The sequence below is a fragment of the Lissotriton vulgaris genome, chromosome 2_1, assembly GCF_964263255.1.
Source record: "Lissotriton vulgaris chromosome 2_1, aLisVul1.2, whole genome shotgun sequence".
Taxonomy (NCBI): domain Eukaryota; kingdom Metazoa; phylum Chordata; class Amphibia; order Caudata; family Salamandridae; genus Lissotriton; species Lissotriton vulgaris.
The window spans coordinates 838,886,209-838,906,938 of NC_141687.1; the positions used below are offsets into that span (position 1 = coordinate 838,886,209).

At 43.8% G+C, this 20,730-nt stretch overlaps 1 protein-coding gene across 7 annotated transcripts in view; it reads right to left on the reverse strand.

Moving 5' to 3' along the window:
- Window positions 1–20,730, reverse strand: part of USP40 (ubiquitin specific peptidase 40) — a 703,484-nt gene that overhangs the window by 248,470 nt on the left and 434,284 nt on the right. For all 7 annotated transcript variants that reach the window (XM_086956273.1, XM_086956270.1, XM_086956267.1 and 4 more), the window contains 2 exons: window positions 13,055–13,181; window positions 510–604 (listed from right to left, as the gene is read on the reverse strand). In XM_086956273.1, the coding sequence (XP_086812399.1) occupies window positions 510–604; window positions 13,055–13,181 (222 nt within the window). The remainder of the gene's footprint in view (window positions 1–509; window positions 605–13,054; window positions 13,182–20,730) is intronic.

Genomic DNA, 20,730 nt, shown 5'->3' on the forward strand with positions numbered 1-20,730 from the left:
CAGTGGGTTGTATAAAGAAATGAGTTTGATTCCCTCTTTCTTCTTCCACATTCTCATATAACTATTAAAGCAATAACTCATAGTTTCTAGAGTTAAGACTGTTTATCCATTAAATAGCAATATATATATTATGTAAGCTCCAGTCCATTGAATATCCCTACTCAAATTGTTACAAAAAAGTGATGTAGCTTTGGCTATCTTAAAATAAATATTTTTCCATGTACGTAGCTACTGTTGTGTAATCTTAATTTGTTGAGAAAAACTGTTAATAGGGATATATAAATATATAATGGTAAGAGACCTATTAAGAAAGAGACAACCGTTGAATGGGCACATTGACATTTTTTTCATAACTGAAATATAGCCTTTTGTTACAATCTCATATTATTCCTGAGGCGAGGGTCTGGGAGCGCAAGAGTGACTTGGACAGAGAAACATTTGGTGATCTGTACTGCACAGGAATTATACACAGATAAACCTTTAGCGCTGTGCAAAAGTCTCACACTCACTTGTGTTTTCAGATCTTCCAACGAACTCTCAAGCGGAATTTCAAGATCACCTCCATAGCTCAGCTCCATCTCGGTGGATTCCAAACCTGGGGCATCTGCAAAACAGGTGTGTCATACGAAGAGTGGTAAAAAGGACAAAGCCAGACCATTCAAAGGAGCAACAAATGCATAAACAGAAAATAAGCACTCGCTGTGTACTATGGAGTAAGAAATGGCCAGTCAGCAATGAACAGAGAAGAGGCACTTGCAAAATGCACACACCAGGCACGCGTGAAAATGGACAGGGTCCTCGAGAAGTGGGAAATGTCTTTTCACACCAACACTAGGTTAAAGTCCTGACAGATGAGAAATACATGAATTGTGTACATACTGCATATGCTTGCGCAGACAAGGTATACAGTAAGAAATAGCCCATATAACACCAAGCTCGCAGAGAAAAGGTGCATGTCATGTACATGAGCAAACTGAACAGCAACCAAGGACAAAGCAAAACGCATGCACAACTGATCCAGGGCCATCCAAGTGTGAGTCAAAGATTCACCTTTCTAAGATCGATTTTTAGGTTAAATTGTCTTATCTTCAAATCTGACATTTTTACTTTACCTATGGTACTGAGCTCAGGTAACACAATTGAATGGCCATATGCTAACTAGCAGTGCTGTGCTGTGCCGAGAAATAGAATTATTACCAGTATTGTTAAGATGATCAAAGCATACTAATGTGCAATGACAATCCATCAATACTGCCTTACCTATAATATGACAGAGTTAAGACAAAGTAAGGAAGGCAAACTCTTAGTCCCACATCTTTCATAATAGCAGGTTTCTATCATATTTACAGGAGAAGTTAGCAGATTAAACTTAAATCAGGAGAGACTATTTACAAAAAACAAAAAAAGTACTTGGATCTATAACCACTAATTAAACATCTAAACTTTAAGCCTTAGCCTTAATGTCCACCCTTTTCCTGCGCACTAAGCAGGCCATAAATATTTGTGTGGGTTGGGAACTGCTGTTTACCATCAGTGCCCCAGGACCACCAGTACACTTGCACACTAATTAACTACTTTATTATTTTGTTTTTTAAATCATTTTATTGGCATTTAAGTGAATATAAAACTTTCACAAGAGCAATACATAACTGTAAACTAAAGGATCTTCACTATTCTACAGTCAATTAAGCACATATGTTCAGTACATGATTTCCTGCATCCCTCACCCAGCAGTCTCTGGATTGGTTACTATGTACCATCGAAAGGTCAGTAACCCAGACCTGCATCTTTTATGGGTGTGTCAATCTGAATCTCTCCTTCCCTGGCCCCGATACTGAGGCTGGTTGCACCATATAGTCTGTGGCAGGTCTTGAGCCCAGCCCTCCATTTGCTGATACTGTTGGAAACAATTATGCTCCAGTTTTGTACAATGTTCCTTTTTGCTAATATCATCACCAGACCAGTAGAGCCACATGTGCCTGCATGTATCCCTCATACTACAGAATGAACAGTAGAACTAAGTTTTGAGTTAAGTCAGGTTGGTGGCCTGGAACTCCCTGGAATGTTTGAACAATGCCTTTCCATAAGGGGCAAATGCATGGAGGAGGTTGCCCTGTTCAGTCGGGCCCACAAGGCACGTTGAAGTGGACACCTATACTTATGCCATAAACATGTTGAGGTGAACTAGATCCTATGCCGGGATATAGCTTATATCTGGTGGAAATCACTATTTCAGCACCATGAATGCAAATGCCCGTTCTTCCTCCTGAAAGGGGCCCAAATCCACCTCTCATGCCTGTCTCAGTTATGAAATGTGTCCTGGGTGTGTATAACAAGGAATCTATAGTTCTACAAATCTTTCACATTGCGGACATTTTGGCTTCCAAAGGTTTGAACTAAACAAAAAGGAATGCCACTACTGATCCAAGCTTTGACCTAATTTATTACATAGCCACATAGACCTAAACGAACATGACCATTGAGTTGATTCTAATCTCAGTTTTTTATTTTCGCAAAGATTCTTCTGCTTTTTAATGAATTGATTTGACAAAAAATATTCACACTTTATACATTACAAAATACAATACAAAGAAGATCCCACATCCTCATAATTAAACATCTCACATAAAACGCATTCAAACTGACAATCTAATTTTCACATATCCACTGACACACTCCACTTCATACTAGACACTCACCATCCTTCCATACTAACCAAGCTGTAATCGTTTTTTATATATTCAACATAAATATTTTTGTTGAAACAATATATAACAACAAGATCTATGGTGCACAGATTACAAAATTATTCTAAACATCAAAACCACTTTCAATGATACAAAATTGCTCTAAATTTCACTGATGCCTCTAATGGAGTACCTCGTGGCGCCGTAGCTTCCATCAAATTAGTGGATTTAGTCACTGCAATCTTCTTTCTTTTAGGGGCAACAGTCCTTACTCTCGTCTGTTCCGATATCGAATCGGGGTGTCGGGCAGCTGCTTCCGAGTTCGTAAGTCGGTCGCGCGCATTTTAGTGACGCAATTGCGTTCATTTTAATGCCGCTGTCGTATCTCCCAGCACCGCTATGTTGCGAATTTTGGGTGATGTAGTCCGAATTTAATTATTTCAAAGAACGAAGGTTGCAGTGACTAAATCCACTAATTTGATAGAAGCTACGGCGCCACGGGGTACGCCATTAGAAGCATCAGTGAAATTTAGAGCACAATTCCCCGCTTCAAGGAATCTTGGAGTGGCCGGGGATATCAGTGTGATTTGAATCTTTGATCATGTGGTCAGAAGTGAAATAGATCGGCTGATCTATATAAAGACAGCAAGCTTGTTGGTCCTCAGGAGAACACCATTCACTTGGGGTGTTCGAAACGCATCGACCTGCTAGTTGTGACCTAGAGAGTGTTTTTGTATCATTGAAAGTGTTTTTGATGTTTAGAAATCTGTGCACCGTAGTTCTTGTTATTATTTATTGTTTCAACTAAAATATTTATGTTGAATATATAAAAAACGATTACAGCTTGGTTAGTATGGAAGGATGGTTGAGTGTCTAGTATGAAGTGGAGTGTGTCAGTGGATATGTGAAAATCAGATTGTCAGTTTGAGTGAGTTTTATGTGAGATGTTTAATTACGAGGATGTGGGATCTTTTTTGTATTGTATTTTGTAATGTATAAAGTGTGAATATTTTTTGTCAAAACAATTCATTAAAAAGCAGAAGAATCTTTGCGAAAATAAAAAACTGAGATTAGAATCAACTCAATGGTCATGTTCGTTTAGGTCTATGTGGCTATGTAATAAATTAGGTCGAAGCTTGGATCAGTAGTGGCATTCCTTTTTGTTTAGTTCAAACCTTTGGAAGCCAAAATGTCCGCAATGTGAAAGATTTCTAGAATCTATAGATTCCTTGTTATACACACCCAGGACACATTTCATAACTGAGACAGGCATGAGAGGTGGATTTGGGCCCCTTTCAGGAGGAAGAACGGGCATTTGCATTAAAAAGCTGAAAAATCTTTGCGAAAATAAAAAACTGAGATTAGAATCAACTCAATGGTCATGTTTTGTTTAGGTCTATGTGGCTATGGTAAAAATAACGTCGAAGCTTGGATCAGTAGTGGCATTCCTTTTTGTTTAGTATTGATTGTGGCTCAGCCCTACTGAGTATGAGTCCAAACCTTGGTTGTTTTTTTCCAAAGATTGAAGACAGGCGCCTCTTCCAATGTGGCAAATTGTGATTAATGGCTTGTTTGAGCTTTACAAATTTATGTACATTGAACTTTATCATTGATTTGCCATATTTTCCCACACAGACCCTTTATGTGGGACATACAGCTTTGCTTGTTGTATGAGATATTTGGAAAACCTGTATGTTTGTTATAAATGCGGTTTATTAATGTGATGTTAATTTCTTACACGTATTTACCTAAATAGTAAAACAGATTGAATGATGGTCTTTTTTGAACAATTTTGTGTTAATAAAAAGATTTTGTATTGATAATCCGTACACTGAGTCTTCTCCTGTTCGTTTAGAATGATGGTCTTGTACATCCAATAGACCAGTAGTTTCCTAGGGAGCTTTTTTTTAACATTTATTTAAGCTCTAGGCAATGAGAGACTTGTGAGTGCATTAATCCAAATTTCTCTTAAAGTTACTCAAATGACTTCATCTGGCCAGAGGGGGCTATTGTCCCTAGCAGTGACATTTTAAGTCTATGAGGTTACATCTGCCATGCCAAGCCCTTCATTGGCACTCTCGGGACCCCATTTTGCAAGACAAAAAATCTCATCAAGGACATGAGGCTCTTTAGAAAACAGGGGGGAAGTCAAAAAATATACTTTTGACAAACATATATCACTTTGGACAGGAACATCCATTTGACCAATGCCACCCAACCTACCAGTGATAGTGGAAGGGAGGAACATTGAAGGGTGCCTAGTATAGGCAGTATATTTTCAGACCATACGGACTCCTTATTGGCTCTTAAAAACCTGGATACTTGAACCAGTCATGTTTATCTGAATTCCTGCCTGCTCAGTCCAGGCAATCACATCAGATGTGACATTAAGAGGGAATAATTTACATCTGGTGCAGTGGGCCCAGAGCAGAGAGTGGGTGTCAAACTAAACAAGGATTTGTATGACCCGTGGTCCTGAGTCAAGGAGATTTCACAGGTGTGTCAAGAGATTACCAACCTATAAGGACACGCTTCCCTCTGTGGGTTGTGACGCGCAAAGGACTGCCAGCTGTGTGGCTTCTCTGGGTTTCTGGATGAAGGGTCCAATTGCCAGAGTGAGTAACAGTGGTGAGAATTGGTTTCCCTGATAGGTGCCCTGCCGTATGGTGAAAGAATCTGAAAGGGCTCCTTGCTTACTCATCCACACAATTGTTTTTTTAAACAGCAGACAAACAAAATAAATAAGGGTTAGGTTGAAGCCCATATGAGTGAGATGTAGGACTAGGTAGTCTCAAGTGAAGTTACTAAAAGCCTTTTTAGGTCTCGCCTGATTAGGTTTAAGCCCATATGAGTGAGACGTAGGACTAGGAAGTCTCAGGTGAAGTTACTAAAAGCCTTTTTAGGTCTCGCCTGATCCAGCACATGCGCTCGTCTGGCCGAGACATTTAGTAGGTGAGTTTTCAAAGTGCTACTGGCGTGCTACACGCTTGCGTTCATGCGAGTGTGCACACGCGCGCAGCCGCCATCTATTTCCTCCGTCACAGGTCATTAAGTTGCTTGCTTTTATTTCCCTTGCTTTCCCCTCTGCCCCCGTCTGATCACTTTCGTTTGAATCCAAATGTAAATTACCATGGTGTGCAAACTTTTTCGCATTGCATCAAAATAGTCTTATTATTATTAGTCTTATGAATAAACTTATTGGTCTCAAACTTTGTAGTCTTTCCGTGCACGACCACGTATTTACTCTGCTGGTCAATGCTTAACAACTATACAGATTGGCATGTTTTTATTTCCTGAGCTTTCCCCTCTGCCTCCGTCCGATCACTTTCACTTTCGTTTGAATCCAAATGTAAATTACCGTGGTGTGCAAACTTTTTCGCATTGCATCAAAATAGTCTTATTATTATTAGTCCTATGAATAAATGTATTGGTCTCAAACTCTGTAGTCTCTTCCGTGCACGGCCACGTATTTACTCTGCTCGTCAATGCCTACAAACTATACACATTGGAATCAGACCTAATTTAATTGCTCCAAAAACGCAAATTGAATGGATTACAGTAGGCACACACACCCAACCACACTGACAACCACACCCACACAACCACACCCACAACAAAACCCACAACCACACACACGACACCCACAACCACACAAAACCACACACACACACAACCACACACACACAACCACACACACACAACCATACAACCACACACACACCACAACCACAACCACACACCCAACCACAACCACACAAAACCACACACAACCATGCACTCAACTACACACAACCACACACACACACACACAACCACAACAAACCCCAACCACACCCATGCACTCAACTACACACAACCACACACACACAACCACAAAAAACCCCAACCACACCCACAACTACACATAACCACAACCACGCCCAACCACACCCACAAACACACGCCGAACCACACCCACAACCACACACACATCAGACATACAACCATACACACACAACCACACAAAACTCCAACCACACCCACAACCACAACCAACCACACACAACCACATGCCCAACCACACACACACACACAACCAACCAAACACACACACACACACACACACCAGACACACAACCACACAAAACCCCAAACACACACCCAACCACACCCAAGCACGCCCAACCACACACACAACCACGCCCAACCACACACAACCACATGCCCAACCACACACACACAACCAAACACACACACACACCACCACCACACAAACAAAACCACACACAACCACAACCAAACATACACAACCACACACACACAACCACACACACACACAATCGCACACACACAAACAACCACACAGGTCACACTTGTTTTTATTTCCTGTGATTTCCCCTCTGCCTCCGTTGGATCACTTTCACTTTTGTTTGAATCCAAATATAATTTACCATTTACACACACACAGCCACACCCAAACACACAATCACACACACACCATACACAACTACACATACAACCAACCACGCCCACACCGACACACAACCACACCACCACACACACAAAACCACACACAACCACACACACAACCACAATTAAACACAACCACACAAAACCACAACCATACCCAACCACACAAAACCCCAACCACACCCACAACCACGCCCAACCACACACACAACCACACGCCCACTACACACCCACCACACACACAACCACACCCAAACACACAACCACACACACAACCAACCACACACACCCAACCACACCCACACCTACACAACCACACACCAACAACCACACCACCACACACAACCACACACCCACAAAACCCCAACCACACCCACGCCCAACCAAACACACAACGACATGCCGAACCACACACACAACCAAACACACACAACCACACAAACACGCCAGACACACAACCACAACCGCACAAAACCCCAACCACACACACAACCACATCCAACCACATGCCCAACCATACACACAGCACACACAACCACACACAAAACCAATGACAACTACAACCACAAATCCACATAACCACACACACACAACCGCACACACACAAACACAGCCACCCAAAACCCCAACCACACAAAACCCCAACTACAACCACGCCTAACCATTCACACAACCACGCCCAACCACACACACACCACACACACTCACAACCACACACACACAACCACCACACACACACACACAACCACAACCACACACAACCACACACAAAAACACAAACAAAACTACACAGACAATCAAACACACAAACAAAACTACAGACACAACCACACACAACCACATACACACAACCACACAAAACCACAACCAACCACACACACGCCCAAACACACAACTACATACACACAACCACATACACAACCACATACACACAACAACCACACAACCTCACACACACCCACAACCACACCCACAACCTCACACACAACCTCACACTCATCCACACACACACAGCCACACACACAACCACAAACACAACCACAAACACAACCATGCATACACACACAACCACACAACCACACACCAAACACACAAACACACAACCGCAATCACACACAACCACACAACAAATACACACACACAACCACAACACCACAGCCACACAAACACAACATACACAAATACAAGCATAACCACAACCACACACACAACCACGCCCAACCACACAACTACACACACAACCACATACACACAACACCCACACACAAACAACCACAGAACCACACACACAACCACACACACACACACACAACCACAAACACAACCACACACAAACACACCCACAGCCACACGCCCACACCCACACACACCCACCCACCCACCCACAACCACAAGCACACACACAACCACAACAAAAGGTTTTATGAAAAATGGACTCTTTTAAATTCTGATTCCACCACAACACCCTGTTTTTTTGGCTGTCAGCTGTGAAAAGGAAACCAATATTGCCCCCATGTTTATTATTCTGTATTGTCGGTTCAGTTCTGGGGTAATTTTTTTACTTTTTTCTAGTTCATTGCGAATCTTACCATTACTAATTCAAATTGTGTTAGCTTTGGCTTATTTGTAATGCAAACTTTATCTCTATAAGTTGCTGTAACAAGCTGCAAGTCCGCTACGGAAGTCCATTCATTTGCTAATTATTTTCCACATAAGGCTGCACGACCATAAAGTGGAGTTTTCAGGATTTTGAATAGTTTCTTGTTTGAAGATGTTACTCTCTCCTGTGCACCTCACTCCTGTACTAAGGTAACGAGTGACCTGGCACCCGCCTTTCAGAGGTTCTTGCATCCACACAAGTCTGGCCTGGCACTGGTGCGTCCCAGCCTGGCACACACCGGGTGATGATCTCTGCACCTCCTTCTAGACCCCAGCTCACTACTGTTTGCAGTCTGTCACTCACCCTTCACCTCCCTGGCACTCACCCTTCTCCCCTCAGGCCTGGCAGTCACTCCTCCCACCTGGCACTCACCCTTCTCCCTCTCTGGCACTCAGCATTGACTCTGCGTGACACTCAACTGTCACCTCCCTGACACTCACCCAGATCCCTCCTGGCATTCACTACTCGCCCCCTTGGCACTCACCCTTCACCTCCATGGCACGAGCCCTTCATCCCCCTGGTCTGGCAGCCACCCTACACCCCTTGCACTCACCCTTCCCCTCCCTGCACTCACCCTTGACCCTCCTGACTCTTACGTCTCACCTCCATGGCACTCAACCTTCATCTCCCTGGCACTCACCCTTCATCCCCATGACCTGGCACTCAACCTTCACCTCCGTGGCACTAGCCTTCATCCCCCTGGCCTAGCAGCTACCCCTCACCCCTGGCACTCCACCTTCTCTGCACTCACCCTTCCCCTCCCTGGCACTCACCCGTGACCCTCCTGGCTCTTACGTCTCATCTCCCTGGCACTCATTCCTCACCTCTCTGCCACTCACCCTTCACCCCCATGGCCTGACAGTCACCCTTGTCATTTTGGTATTCATTCCTCACCTCCCTGCCACTCACCCCTGACCCTCCTGGCACTAGCCTGGTTTTCCTCAAGAACAAAAAATAACAAACATTGGCATAGCCAATAGGTCTCGCCTTTGGGATCCTTTAAGTGTTTAGCCATGCAACAGTTGAGGTTGTTGCAACAAGGATATTGTGCTGCCTAACTAAATACTTATAAGGTCTCAAAAGTGAGACCTATTGGCTATGCCAATGCTTGTTAAATTCTATTAGTAGTATTGCAAGGGGTTTCAACATTCTGTTTCCCAAGGACAGTGCGTTGAACAGCCACCATACGCTATGGTGCATGTATTTATTTGGGATGAAGCCACTTTGGTCTTGATAGACCAGTTCATTAATAATCGTAAGGCGGAGGTTTACTAGGACTTTGCTACATTTTTTTTTACCTCGGGTTGATAAGAGAAATGTGTTTATACAAGGCTCATCTATCCGATAGGTGGTTTAATATTAAGATAACTGCGATGATGACATAACCTTGGTCCTGTGAGAGACAGATGGCATCCCCATCTGTTGTAAATCCATGAATGGTTGTTGTTATAACCTCACTTGGCCCTAGAATTTTACCTGAATACAGTTGTTTAACTGTGTCTGAGATTTCATCAGGTGTGGGTGCTTTGTCTAGACAAGGTACTATCCCTTTGGGTAAGGCGAGACAGCTGAAGTGAGGACAGGTGTGTGTCTAGAGTCTTGTGCAAGATATGTTTGAGTGGTCATACAGGGGGCTGTACTATTGGGCAAATTCTTAAAAAGAAAGCATATAGATCTTCCTTAGAGTGACAAACAACCCTAAACATAGAAAGTGAAAGTAGAGAAGCAGCTGGAGGACACATGTGGACAGGGCTTAGATGATACTAGCCAGAACAGGCATGTGGAGAGAAGAGCAATTGGTGCATTTTATAATGCTGTGCACATGGGAATGAGAAACTGCTCCTGCCACATGCAAGCACACACTATTATTATGCATGAGCTTACTGAATAATTTATCTATTGTTGCATACACTAGCTAGGAAATGAAATTCAAAATCTGTTGTGGAAAGGCGCTGCTTTAATTCATATCAAGTCCTCAGCCTCATTTTGGGCTAGCGACTTTCCATCTATAAGACAACTTCTGTTTTCTCATGTATGTCAATGAGCAGATATACTGCATAAGATCCTACATCACTTACCTTTAATTAAGGAGATTTTACAAACTCTAAAATAGGGCAATATTTACAACTTATACAAAGGACAGTTCATCATATCACTTTCCACTGGAAAATAGTTTCATTTCGCACAGGAATCAAACTACCTGGTCCAGTTGCAGTGAGCACAGAAGCAGAATATGCAGTGCATCTGAGGATGTGTATGGGCACATACATAATACTCCTCTCGACCCCAACCCGCCTTTTGGTTTTAGGTTCAACATACATAAAGACTGTTTTATGTTTTGTCTCTCCCACATCCTCATTCAATTATTGAACCAAGTGTATACGTTTATCTCCTATATTTTCTACAGTGACTTTTATACTGTTTTGTAATCCATATCCATAATATATTTTAATATAGGTACATTCTAAATACCAGTACTTTCTGTATTTTTAATCCAGTTTCTTTGTGACAGAAGGGATTTAGAGTCTGCAAGTATCCATTTACATATCTACAGTTCTAACATTGAATCTGAAAACACAACATTTCTGGCCTTAACATCCTTTTAGCTAGACTTTTGCCTGGCATATAAACAAACAGAGGTAGTGGCCAATACTACTACCTGGAAATCACAGTGGAGAAAGACAAAGAATGCCAGTGTACAACCATACAAAGATGCTTTACCTTCTATTTGATGATTTTACTAGAGTAACTAAAATTATTATTCATCTTTCTAAAGAAACAATGGGCTCAAGGTGAAAAACTGAAGAAATAAGTTTTACCAGGAATGTATAGAGACAAACCATAAGAAAGATATGGAATGCCAGATGATAAACTATCCCCTGGCTAAATGTCTCAGGGCTAGCCATAATAATGTGATGCAAAACAACAGTTGATGGACAGAATGCAGAACAATGTCATACATTCACCCCAGTACAGAGACGTGGACCTAAATCCATTGTTTTTTTGCTCATCATGCCATTCCAGTTTGAACACAGCCATATGCAAATCAGTCTTGACCGTGTACCCCATGGGAACAGTCCAGCCCGAACTGCCAAGCCAGGTTCTCCCTGGACTGGAAACAAGCATCATAGGACTGGTTTCAGGCTTTCAGCCTTCATCAGCCAGGATAGCTTGATCCCAGGGGCATGGAGAGCAAGGGACTCAGGTCTGAGCATACCCCGGTCCCACTCGGGGTGACAAATGCAAAACAACCGTTGATGGACAGAATGTATAACGGTGTCATACATTCACCCCAGTACAGAGATCTGGGACTAAATCCATAGTTTGTTTGCTCACCATGCCATGAGTGTTTAATTTGCTCTAACCCTCCGTCCATCATCCCCTCTGGTATCGCTTTGTTCGCCCTAAGTTGGCAGGGTATGCCCAGACATGGGTCCCTGGCTTACTTTGCCAATGGATTCAAGATAGCCTAGATGATGAGGGTTATTAATCGAAACCGGTCCCAGGATGCTTGTTTCCGGTCCAGGGAAGACTTGGCTTGGCAGTTCGGGCTGGACTGTTCCCATGAGGCACAGGGTCAGACTGATTTGCATATTGCCATCTCTGAACTGGGGTGGTGGAGTGAGCTAAAGAATGATGATCGATTAAATCCAGATCAGTTGACTGGGGGTAAGTGTTTGATTTGCTCTAACGCTCCGTCCATCATCCCCTTTGGTATCGCATAATATTGTGATGGGCAAGTTAACAATTACGCCTGAGGAGGAATGATGTATGAGCAGCTCCTCCTTAGGGCAAATCCTCCTCACCAAAGACATGTGGTGAAAGGCTTCCTTCAAAAGGCGGGAGTCAGGCAGTTCCATGTGATGGTCTCAGGGTTTGTTCTGTGAGGTAATCTAGCATTGCTGCTCTCCACCCTATACCCATGCTGATTGAGAGACTGAAGTGGTTTCTCTGCTGCCCCTTGTGAAAATGAATCTAGAAGTGGAGAACAAAGACCAGCACCAGGTAAAATGAGAGAAATAATGTCTGGCTAGGCACTAGTGGAGATGTAATCACCATCCCTGCAGAAAACAATAGGAAAGAGGATGAAACAGTAGGTACTATGGATATAGACGCCTGGTGTGATCCTGCAAAGAAGGAGGGGCAATGGTTATCCTTGTAAACATTTCATCTTTGTATAAGAAGATAGGAACAAGAAACCCATGGCTATTGCAAAGACTTGAAGGAAAATCTTTCCATTACTGCAACAAGCCCTTACCTCCAGCAGGTGATGCTCGCAATGTTGCCATCTTGCTGGAGAGCTGGGTCAGGTGGCCCTGTGCACACCTTAGCTGTGTAGAAAGACTTACGGGCTGATATAACCAGATTGGCAATTTCAGGAAACCCTACAAAGTCAAAGAAGTTAGAAAAATTAATGCTAATCTTGTACTTGTGACTAGGTTTACTGAGGCAGTGTGTGTTTACAAAATATAGAATTATAGATGACAATACAGCTCGAGATGTTTGAGGAGTAATGGGGGTAGTCATGATTAACATGTTAAGGAAAATGCTACTTACCAGTATGCATCTGTTCTTGGCATGTAGAGCTGTAGATTTGTATACTTGTGCATGGATCGCCATCTGGTGTTGGGCTCGAATGTTTGCACTTTGTTATTGTAGAAGTTTCTGTAGTCATGAGATAGGTGACTCCTCCTTTGGTTAGCAGTGCGCATGGGCATCAACTCTATCTCTAGACTGTTTTCGCCATAAAGGGCGATGATGGAGTTAGTAAGAAATAAAAGAAGATGTTCATGTGTAATGTATCTAAGTAATACAGTACTGCAACACATATAGGTATCGGGGAGGCGGGTGGGCGTATACAAATCTACAGCTCTACATGCCAAGAACAGATGCATACTAGTAAATAGCATTTTTCGTTCGAGGCATACGAGCTGTAGAGCGTATACTTGTGGATAGACTATACAGCAGTTGCCCTGTTAGCGGTGGTTACCTGTATGTGAAGCAGTAGTTTGAAAAAGTGTTCTTAGTACAGCCTGGCCCATACTAGCTTGTTATTTCGCCTGCACATCTACACAGTAGTGTTTTGTGAAAGTGTGCGGTGTAGACCATGTTGCAGCTTTTCAAATGTCATTGATGGGGATGTTTCCTATGAATGCCATGGATGCCCCTCGCTTGCGTGTGGAATGCGCTCTAGGGGGAATGGATAATGTACGCTTTGCTTTTTGGTAGCATATTTGGGTGCATTTAACGATCAACCTGGCAATTACAGCTTTTGATCTAGGATTGCCCTTATGTGGTGGTGAAAAAGCTGCAAAAAGTTGTTTAGTTTTCCTGAAAGTTTCTTTCCTTTCAATGTAGTACAGAATAGCTCTTTTGATGTCAAGCGTATGAAGAGCCCGTTCTGCTACTGAGTCTGGTTGAGGAAAAAAGACTGGGAGCTAAACAGACAGGTTAAGGTGAAAAGCCGAAACTACTTTAGGTAAAAATGTAGGGTTTGTCCTAAGAACCACTTTGTTGTGATGTATTTTCAAAAATGGTTCTTGTATGGTTAATGCCTGGAGTTCACTTACTCTTCTAAGAGATCTGATCGCCACAAGGAAAGCTACTTTCCATGTGAGAAACTGTAACTCACATCTATGCAAAGGTTCAAATGGGGGACCCATGAGCCCAGTAAGGACAATGTTTAGATTCCATACTGGAGAGGGTGGAATTCTGGGAGGAATTATTCTTTTAAGGCCTTCCATGAATGTTTTGATGGCAGGTACCCTAAACAATGACAAGTGTCTGTTTTGTAGGTAAGCTGATATTGCAGTAAAATGTAATCGTATGGATGTGTATGCCAGATTACATCTTTGTAGATGCAGGAGATAACAAAAAATGTTTTGAATTGAAGCATTGAGTGGATTGATTGTGTTGTTATTGCAGTAAACTACAAATATTTTCCATTTAGCTGCATAGCATGCTCTAGTGGTAGGACGTCTAGCCTCTTTAATGACGTTCATGCAGTCTGTTGGCAGATTGAGGTAACCAAACTCTAAGACTGCAGAAGCCAGATTGCTATGTTTATTTGAGCTGGATCTGGATGTCTTATCTCTCCATGGTTCTGTGTGAGAAGTTTTGGGGAAAGGTGCAACTTTTGGTGTAGAACTACTGAGTTCCAGCAGTGTTGTGTACCATGGCCGTCGGGCCCACGTTGGAGCAAACAGGATCATTGTGAGGAACTGTTTGAGCCTGCGCACCAGTAACGGAATGAGCGGTAGAGGCGGAAAAGGGTTCAAAATCTGCCTGACCAGCTCATCCATATTGCATTGCCTTTGGACAGTGGGTGTGGATACCTGAAGGTGAAGCTTGGGCATTTCGTGTTTAAATGTGTGGAAAAATGATCTATGTCTGGGTGGCACCACATCTGAAAAAACGGATGAAGAACTTGCGGATGAAGTTCCCATTCATGAATCTGCTGTTGTTGACGACTGAGCAGATTCTCAATGTGATTGCGTATCCCAGGTAGATGCTTTGATAAGAGGTATATCTTTTGAAGAATGGCCCATCTCCATATGCTTTGTGCTAGGCGTGAAAGCTGCAGAGTGTGTCCCCTCTACCCCCCTGTTTTTGTATACAGTACATTGCTGTAATGTTGTCTGTCCGGATGAGGACAGCTGTGCCTATGAGGTGTATCTGAAATGATTTTAGAACGAGAAATATGGCCCATAACTCCAAGTGATTGACGGTGAGGAGTTTCTGTTGAGGGGTCCACATACCCTGAATGGTATGGTTTAGGAGATGAGCTCCCCAGCCGGTGAGCGATGTATCCGCTATTAGCACTATTTGTGGAACCGGATCCAAGCATGGCCGCCATTTGGAAAGATTTTGGGTGATATGTGAGTGATATGAGCAGCTGTCCACCAAAACGAGATAGGTAGTAAGTTGACCTTGAGCTTGGTTCCACTGTTGTGCTAGACATTCCTGTAATGACGCATCTGGAGTCTTGCGTAAGGGACAGTTAAGATGCAAGAGGTCATCATCCCTATTAGCTGCATGAACACTCGAGCTGGTAGTGAGTGTTGTGGTTGAAATTTTGCTATGAGAGCTTGCACACTGGCTATCCTGGCCGGATTGGGGCTTTGGAAGTATCTATTGTTGCACCTAGATACTGTTGGGTGTGGGACGGTTGGAGATGTGACTTAGTGAGGTTTATTGTGAATCCTAAGTTGTGAATCCAGAGGGAGTTGACCCTTAATGTAAGCTGGATCGCTTGGAGCAGGTTTATATTGCTTTTCAATTCTAGGATTGAGCTCTCTAGCCATGACACAATCTTAAACAACTTCAGGGGTATGTTCAATCATCCCTTTTAGCATAGGTAGAGTGTTTGTTGATTTTTGAGGCTGCGAGAACGAAGGTCTCTAATAAAAACTCTTTCTCCAAAGGGTCTGTGTGGAGTTGCACCCCATGATATTGTGCAGCTCTATTTATTAATTGTGCAAACCCTTTGTTGTCATCTGGAGGGGATGGCCTAGAGAGATATACATCTAGCTCAGGTAGATCTGGGACATTATAATCTTCTCAAGAGTCTTGAGGTGGGATACTGTGGAAGTCATCATCAGTATCATCATTATCATGTGGTGGTCTATGTCCTCATCCCCACCCCCTATATCCTCATCAACATCTTGTGGTGCAGGTGAAAGAGGAGGCGCTGGAGAGAGTATTATGTTTGGAAGCTTTGGAGGTGTAGAGAAAGGCCTCATAGGTTAAGTGGCTGAGTCTTTTTTCCTCAAGGGTATCTCAGGACTCTCTGAGGTGTCCAATTTCCTCTTTTTAGGTGGTATAGAAGGGACCTGATCGGTAACTGGGTCGATATGAAGTGTTTTTTGTTTTGGATCCAGTGGATCTGGATGAAACAGTTCTTTTGATCCACAGTCTTTTTTCGGCACAGAGGACTTCGGCTCAGAGTGGTGCTTTGGTTGGTCACCTTTAGCTTTAGGAGGGGATTTAGTCTCCTCCTGCTTAGGTGGAGATTTAGACTCCGAAATTTTATTTGGCTCCGAAGGTTTTTTTTTTAATCCGAAGCCTTGGGGAGACTGTTTCAGTACCGAAGAGTCTGGTGTTGACGGTACCTCGTGTTTCTGTTTCGGTGCCGAAGATGGTTTCCCGGTACCGTGGTTTGGATCCCGAGCTGCCTGAAGGCTTTGTGGACTTCGGAGCCAGGCTTCGGAGACGCTGGCTTGTTCATCTTCTGTCTCTGGTTCTGGATCGTCGGGCCTGCATCGAAGATATTGTCAAGCGCCGAAACGGTCGATCTAGACATTTCGTGATGTCGAGCCCGGTGATCACGTATGGTTTTCCTGGACCTGAAGGAAGCACAGGCCTGGCAGTGTTGACTCTTGTGTTCTGGAGAGAGGCAAAGGTTGCAGACCTTGTGAAGATCTGAGTATGGGAAGTTAAACACCACACTTGAATTTTTTGAATGGAACCCTTTCCCTATGCTGGTTTTGATGGCGTCGATCGGACCGACGGCCCGCATCGACGACCGGACTCGAAGATTTTGTTGGTTCTTGAGATACTTGCTGAGGGAGATCGCAATCGAAACAATACCGTCCAAAGGTGAGAGCTTTGTGCGTCGAAGGAGGATCAAATAAAACACCGACCAGGAGCGCAGAAAATCACATCCAAACACAATGGCGGAAAAAAACAATCTAGAGTCAATGCCCATGTGCAATGCTAACCAAAGGAGGAGTCACCTATCTCGTGACTACAAAGACTTCTAGAATAACAAAGTGCAATCATCCGAGCCCAACACCAGATGATGATCTATGCACAAGTACACGATCTACAGCTCATATGCCTTGAACATAAGGTTTTTAAAAACCTGGCCGTCTGCTACCTACCCCTACCACATACAAGAAACCCTTTCCAAATTAAAAAAAAGAATATCTGCCCTACTACTCTCAATCACTCAATCAATCAATCAATCATGGACATTTGTAAAGCTCGCTACTCACCCGGTAGGGTCTCAAGGTGCGAGGGGGGGGGGTGGAGTGGTCTGCTACTGCTCGAAGAGCCAAGTCTTGAGGAGCTTCCTGAAGGAAAGCTGATCCTGGGTCCGCCGGAGATGGAGGGGGAGGGAGTTCCATGTCTTGGCTGCCAGGTAGGAGAAGGATCTTCCCCCGGCCGTGGCTTTGCGAATGCGTGGTACAGCGGCGAGGGCAAGGCTGGTCGATAGTAGCTGGCGGGTGGGCGTGTAGAAGGTCAGGCGGTTGTTGAGGAGCTTGGGGCCCAGGTTGTGGAGGGCCTTGTGTGCGTGGGTGAGGAGCCTGAATGTAATCCTCTTGCTGACGGGGAGCCAGTGCAGGTCTCTCAGGTGGCCGGAGATGTGGCTGTGTCGGGGGACGTCCAAGACGAGTCGTGCGGAGGCATTCTGGATGAGCTGGAGTCTTTTCTGAAGTTTGGCTGTGGTTCCGGCGTAGAGGGTGACCGTCTTCCTTGTTTTGGTGGGGATCCATCGGAAGATCTTACGGAGCATGCACAGGGGATTCAAGTCCCACTGAGGCATTATGAAAGGAGTTGGAGGAAACAGATAAGTAATGCCCTTAAAAAATCTATTAACAATAGAAGACTTGAACAAGGATGACTGATTTGGCAGCTGAAGGATGGCAGAGATAGCTGCAAGATAACCTTTCAAAGTGCCTAGGGCAGAGCCCTACTGGGCTAACAAAAGTATGTACAGAAGAACCTCAGAAAGAGGGGCAGAAATGGGATCCACAGCCTTTACTGCCCATAGTGCCCACAAAATTGTTCCATCTACAGGCGTATACCGATTTTGTGGAGGGACATCTGGCTGCCAAAAGGAAAATGCTACTTACCAGTATGCATCTGTTCTTGGCATGTAGAGCTGCAGAGTTGCACACTGTGCGTAGATCGCAGCCTAGTGTTGGGCCCGGAATTTTGCAGTTTGTTGTTGTCCTGAAAAGTTCTTTGGAAGTCACAAGATAGGTGACTCCTCCTTTGGACCCCATTGCGCATGGGCATCGGCTCCATCCCCAGATTGTTTTTCTCCATAGGGAAATGGAGCTTTGCAAGAAAAGGAAGGATGCCCATATAGTTTGTATCTAATTAAGATAATACTGGAACAGACAAGGGTTGCCGAGGAGGCTGGTGGGCGTGTGCAACTCTGCAGCTCTACATGCCAAGAACAGATGCATACTGGTAAGTAGCATTTTGCGTTTGAGGCATATGAGCTGCTGATTGCACACTGTGCAAAAGATTTTATAGCAGTACCCACTGCTAGCGGCGACCACCCCTATCTGTTGCAGTAGTGTGAAATAATGTTTTGAGAACAGCCTGGCCCACATTAGCTTGTTGTTTGGTTTGCACATCTACACAATAGTGTTTTGTGAATGTGTGCGGTGTAGACCATGTAGCTGCTTTGCAGATGTCATCTAGGGGAATGTTCCCTAAAAATGCCATTGAACCCCCCTATTTTCTTGTAGAGTGGGCTTTAGGAGGAACAGATAACGTATGTTTAGCTTTGTGGTAACAAATCTGTATGCATTTGACAATCCATCTAGCTATCCCAGATTGTGAAATGGGATTACCTTTGTGTGGTGGTGAGAAAGACACAAAAAATTGTTTTGTTTTACAAAAGGGTTGTGTCCTCTCTATGTAGTATAGCAATGCTCTTTTGACATCTAGGGTATGAAGAGCTCTTTCTGCTACTGTCTGTGGCTGCGAGAAGGGAACGGGCAGTTCCACAGATTGATTGAGATGGAAGGGAGAAATGACTTTGGGCAAGAATTTTGGATTAGTACGCAGAACTTCCTAATTGTGATGCATTTGCAAGAAGGGTTCTTGAATGGTTAGTGCTTGTAATTCACTAACTCTCCGCAGAGAAGTAATAGCTACTAGGAACACAACCGTTCACATTACAAATTGTACTTCACATTTGTGTAAGGGTTCGAAGGGGATCCCATTAACCGAGTGAGAACAACATTTAAATTCCACACAGGTGAAGGTGGTACTCTGGGAGGAATTATTCTTTTAAGGCCTTCCATAAAGGCTTTAATGGCAGGCACTCTGTATAGAGATAGATGTCGTCTGTTTTGCAGCTATGCTGCTATTGCAGCGAGATGTAGTCTAATAGAGGTATAGGCTAAGTTACATCTTTGGAGATGCAGTAAGTATCCTATTATGTGTTGAATAGACACATCTAGAGGATCAATATTGTTGTTGTGACAGTATATTACAAATCGTTTCCACTTAACTGCATAACATGCCCTAGTGGTTGGATGTCTAGCTTCTTTAATGACATTCATGCAGTCTGGAGGAAGGTTCAGATATCCAAATTCTAGGATTTCAGAGCCAGATCGCAAGGTTGAGCTGAGCTGGGTCCGGGTGTCTGATCTCTCCACGGTTCTGTGTTAACAGGTTTGGAGACAGGTGCAATTTTTGGTGTGGTACTACAGACAGTTGTAGCAGTCTGGTGCACCACGGCTGTCTGGCCCACGTTGGAGCAACTAGGATGAGAGAATGCTGCTGTAGTTTGCGTACTACTATTGGCATGAGTGGTGGAGGTGGAAAAGCGTACGCAAATCTGTTTGACCAGTTCATCCATATTGCATTGCCTTTGTACAGTGGGTGTGGATATCTGTTGGCGAAGCTTGGGCATTTGGCGTTTTTTGTGGGTGGCAAATAGGTCTATGTGAGGTTGTCCCCACATCTGAAAGAATGCCTGAAGAACGTGTATATGAAGTTCCCACTCGTGGGTCTGCTGTGTTTGACGACTTAACAGATCCAAAATGGTATTCTGCACTCCTGGAACATGCTGGGCTAGAAGGAATATGTTTTGAGGAATAGCCCACCGCCATATGTCTTGTGCTAGTTGAGAGAGCTGCAAGGAATGTGTGCCTCCCTGTTTCTGTATGTAATACATGGCTGTCATGT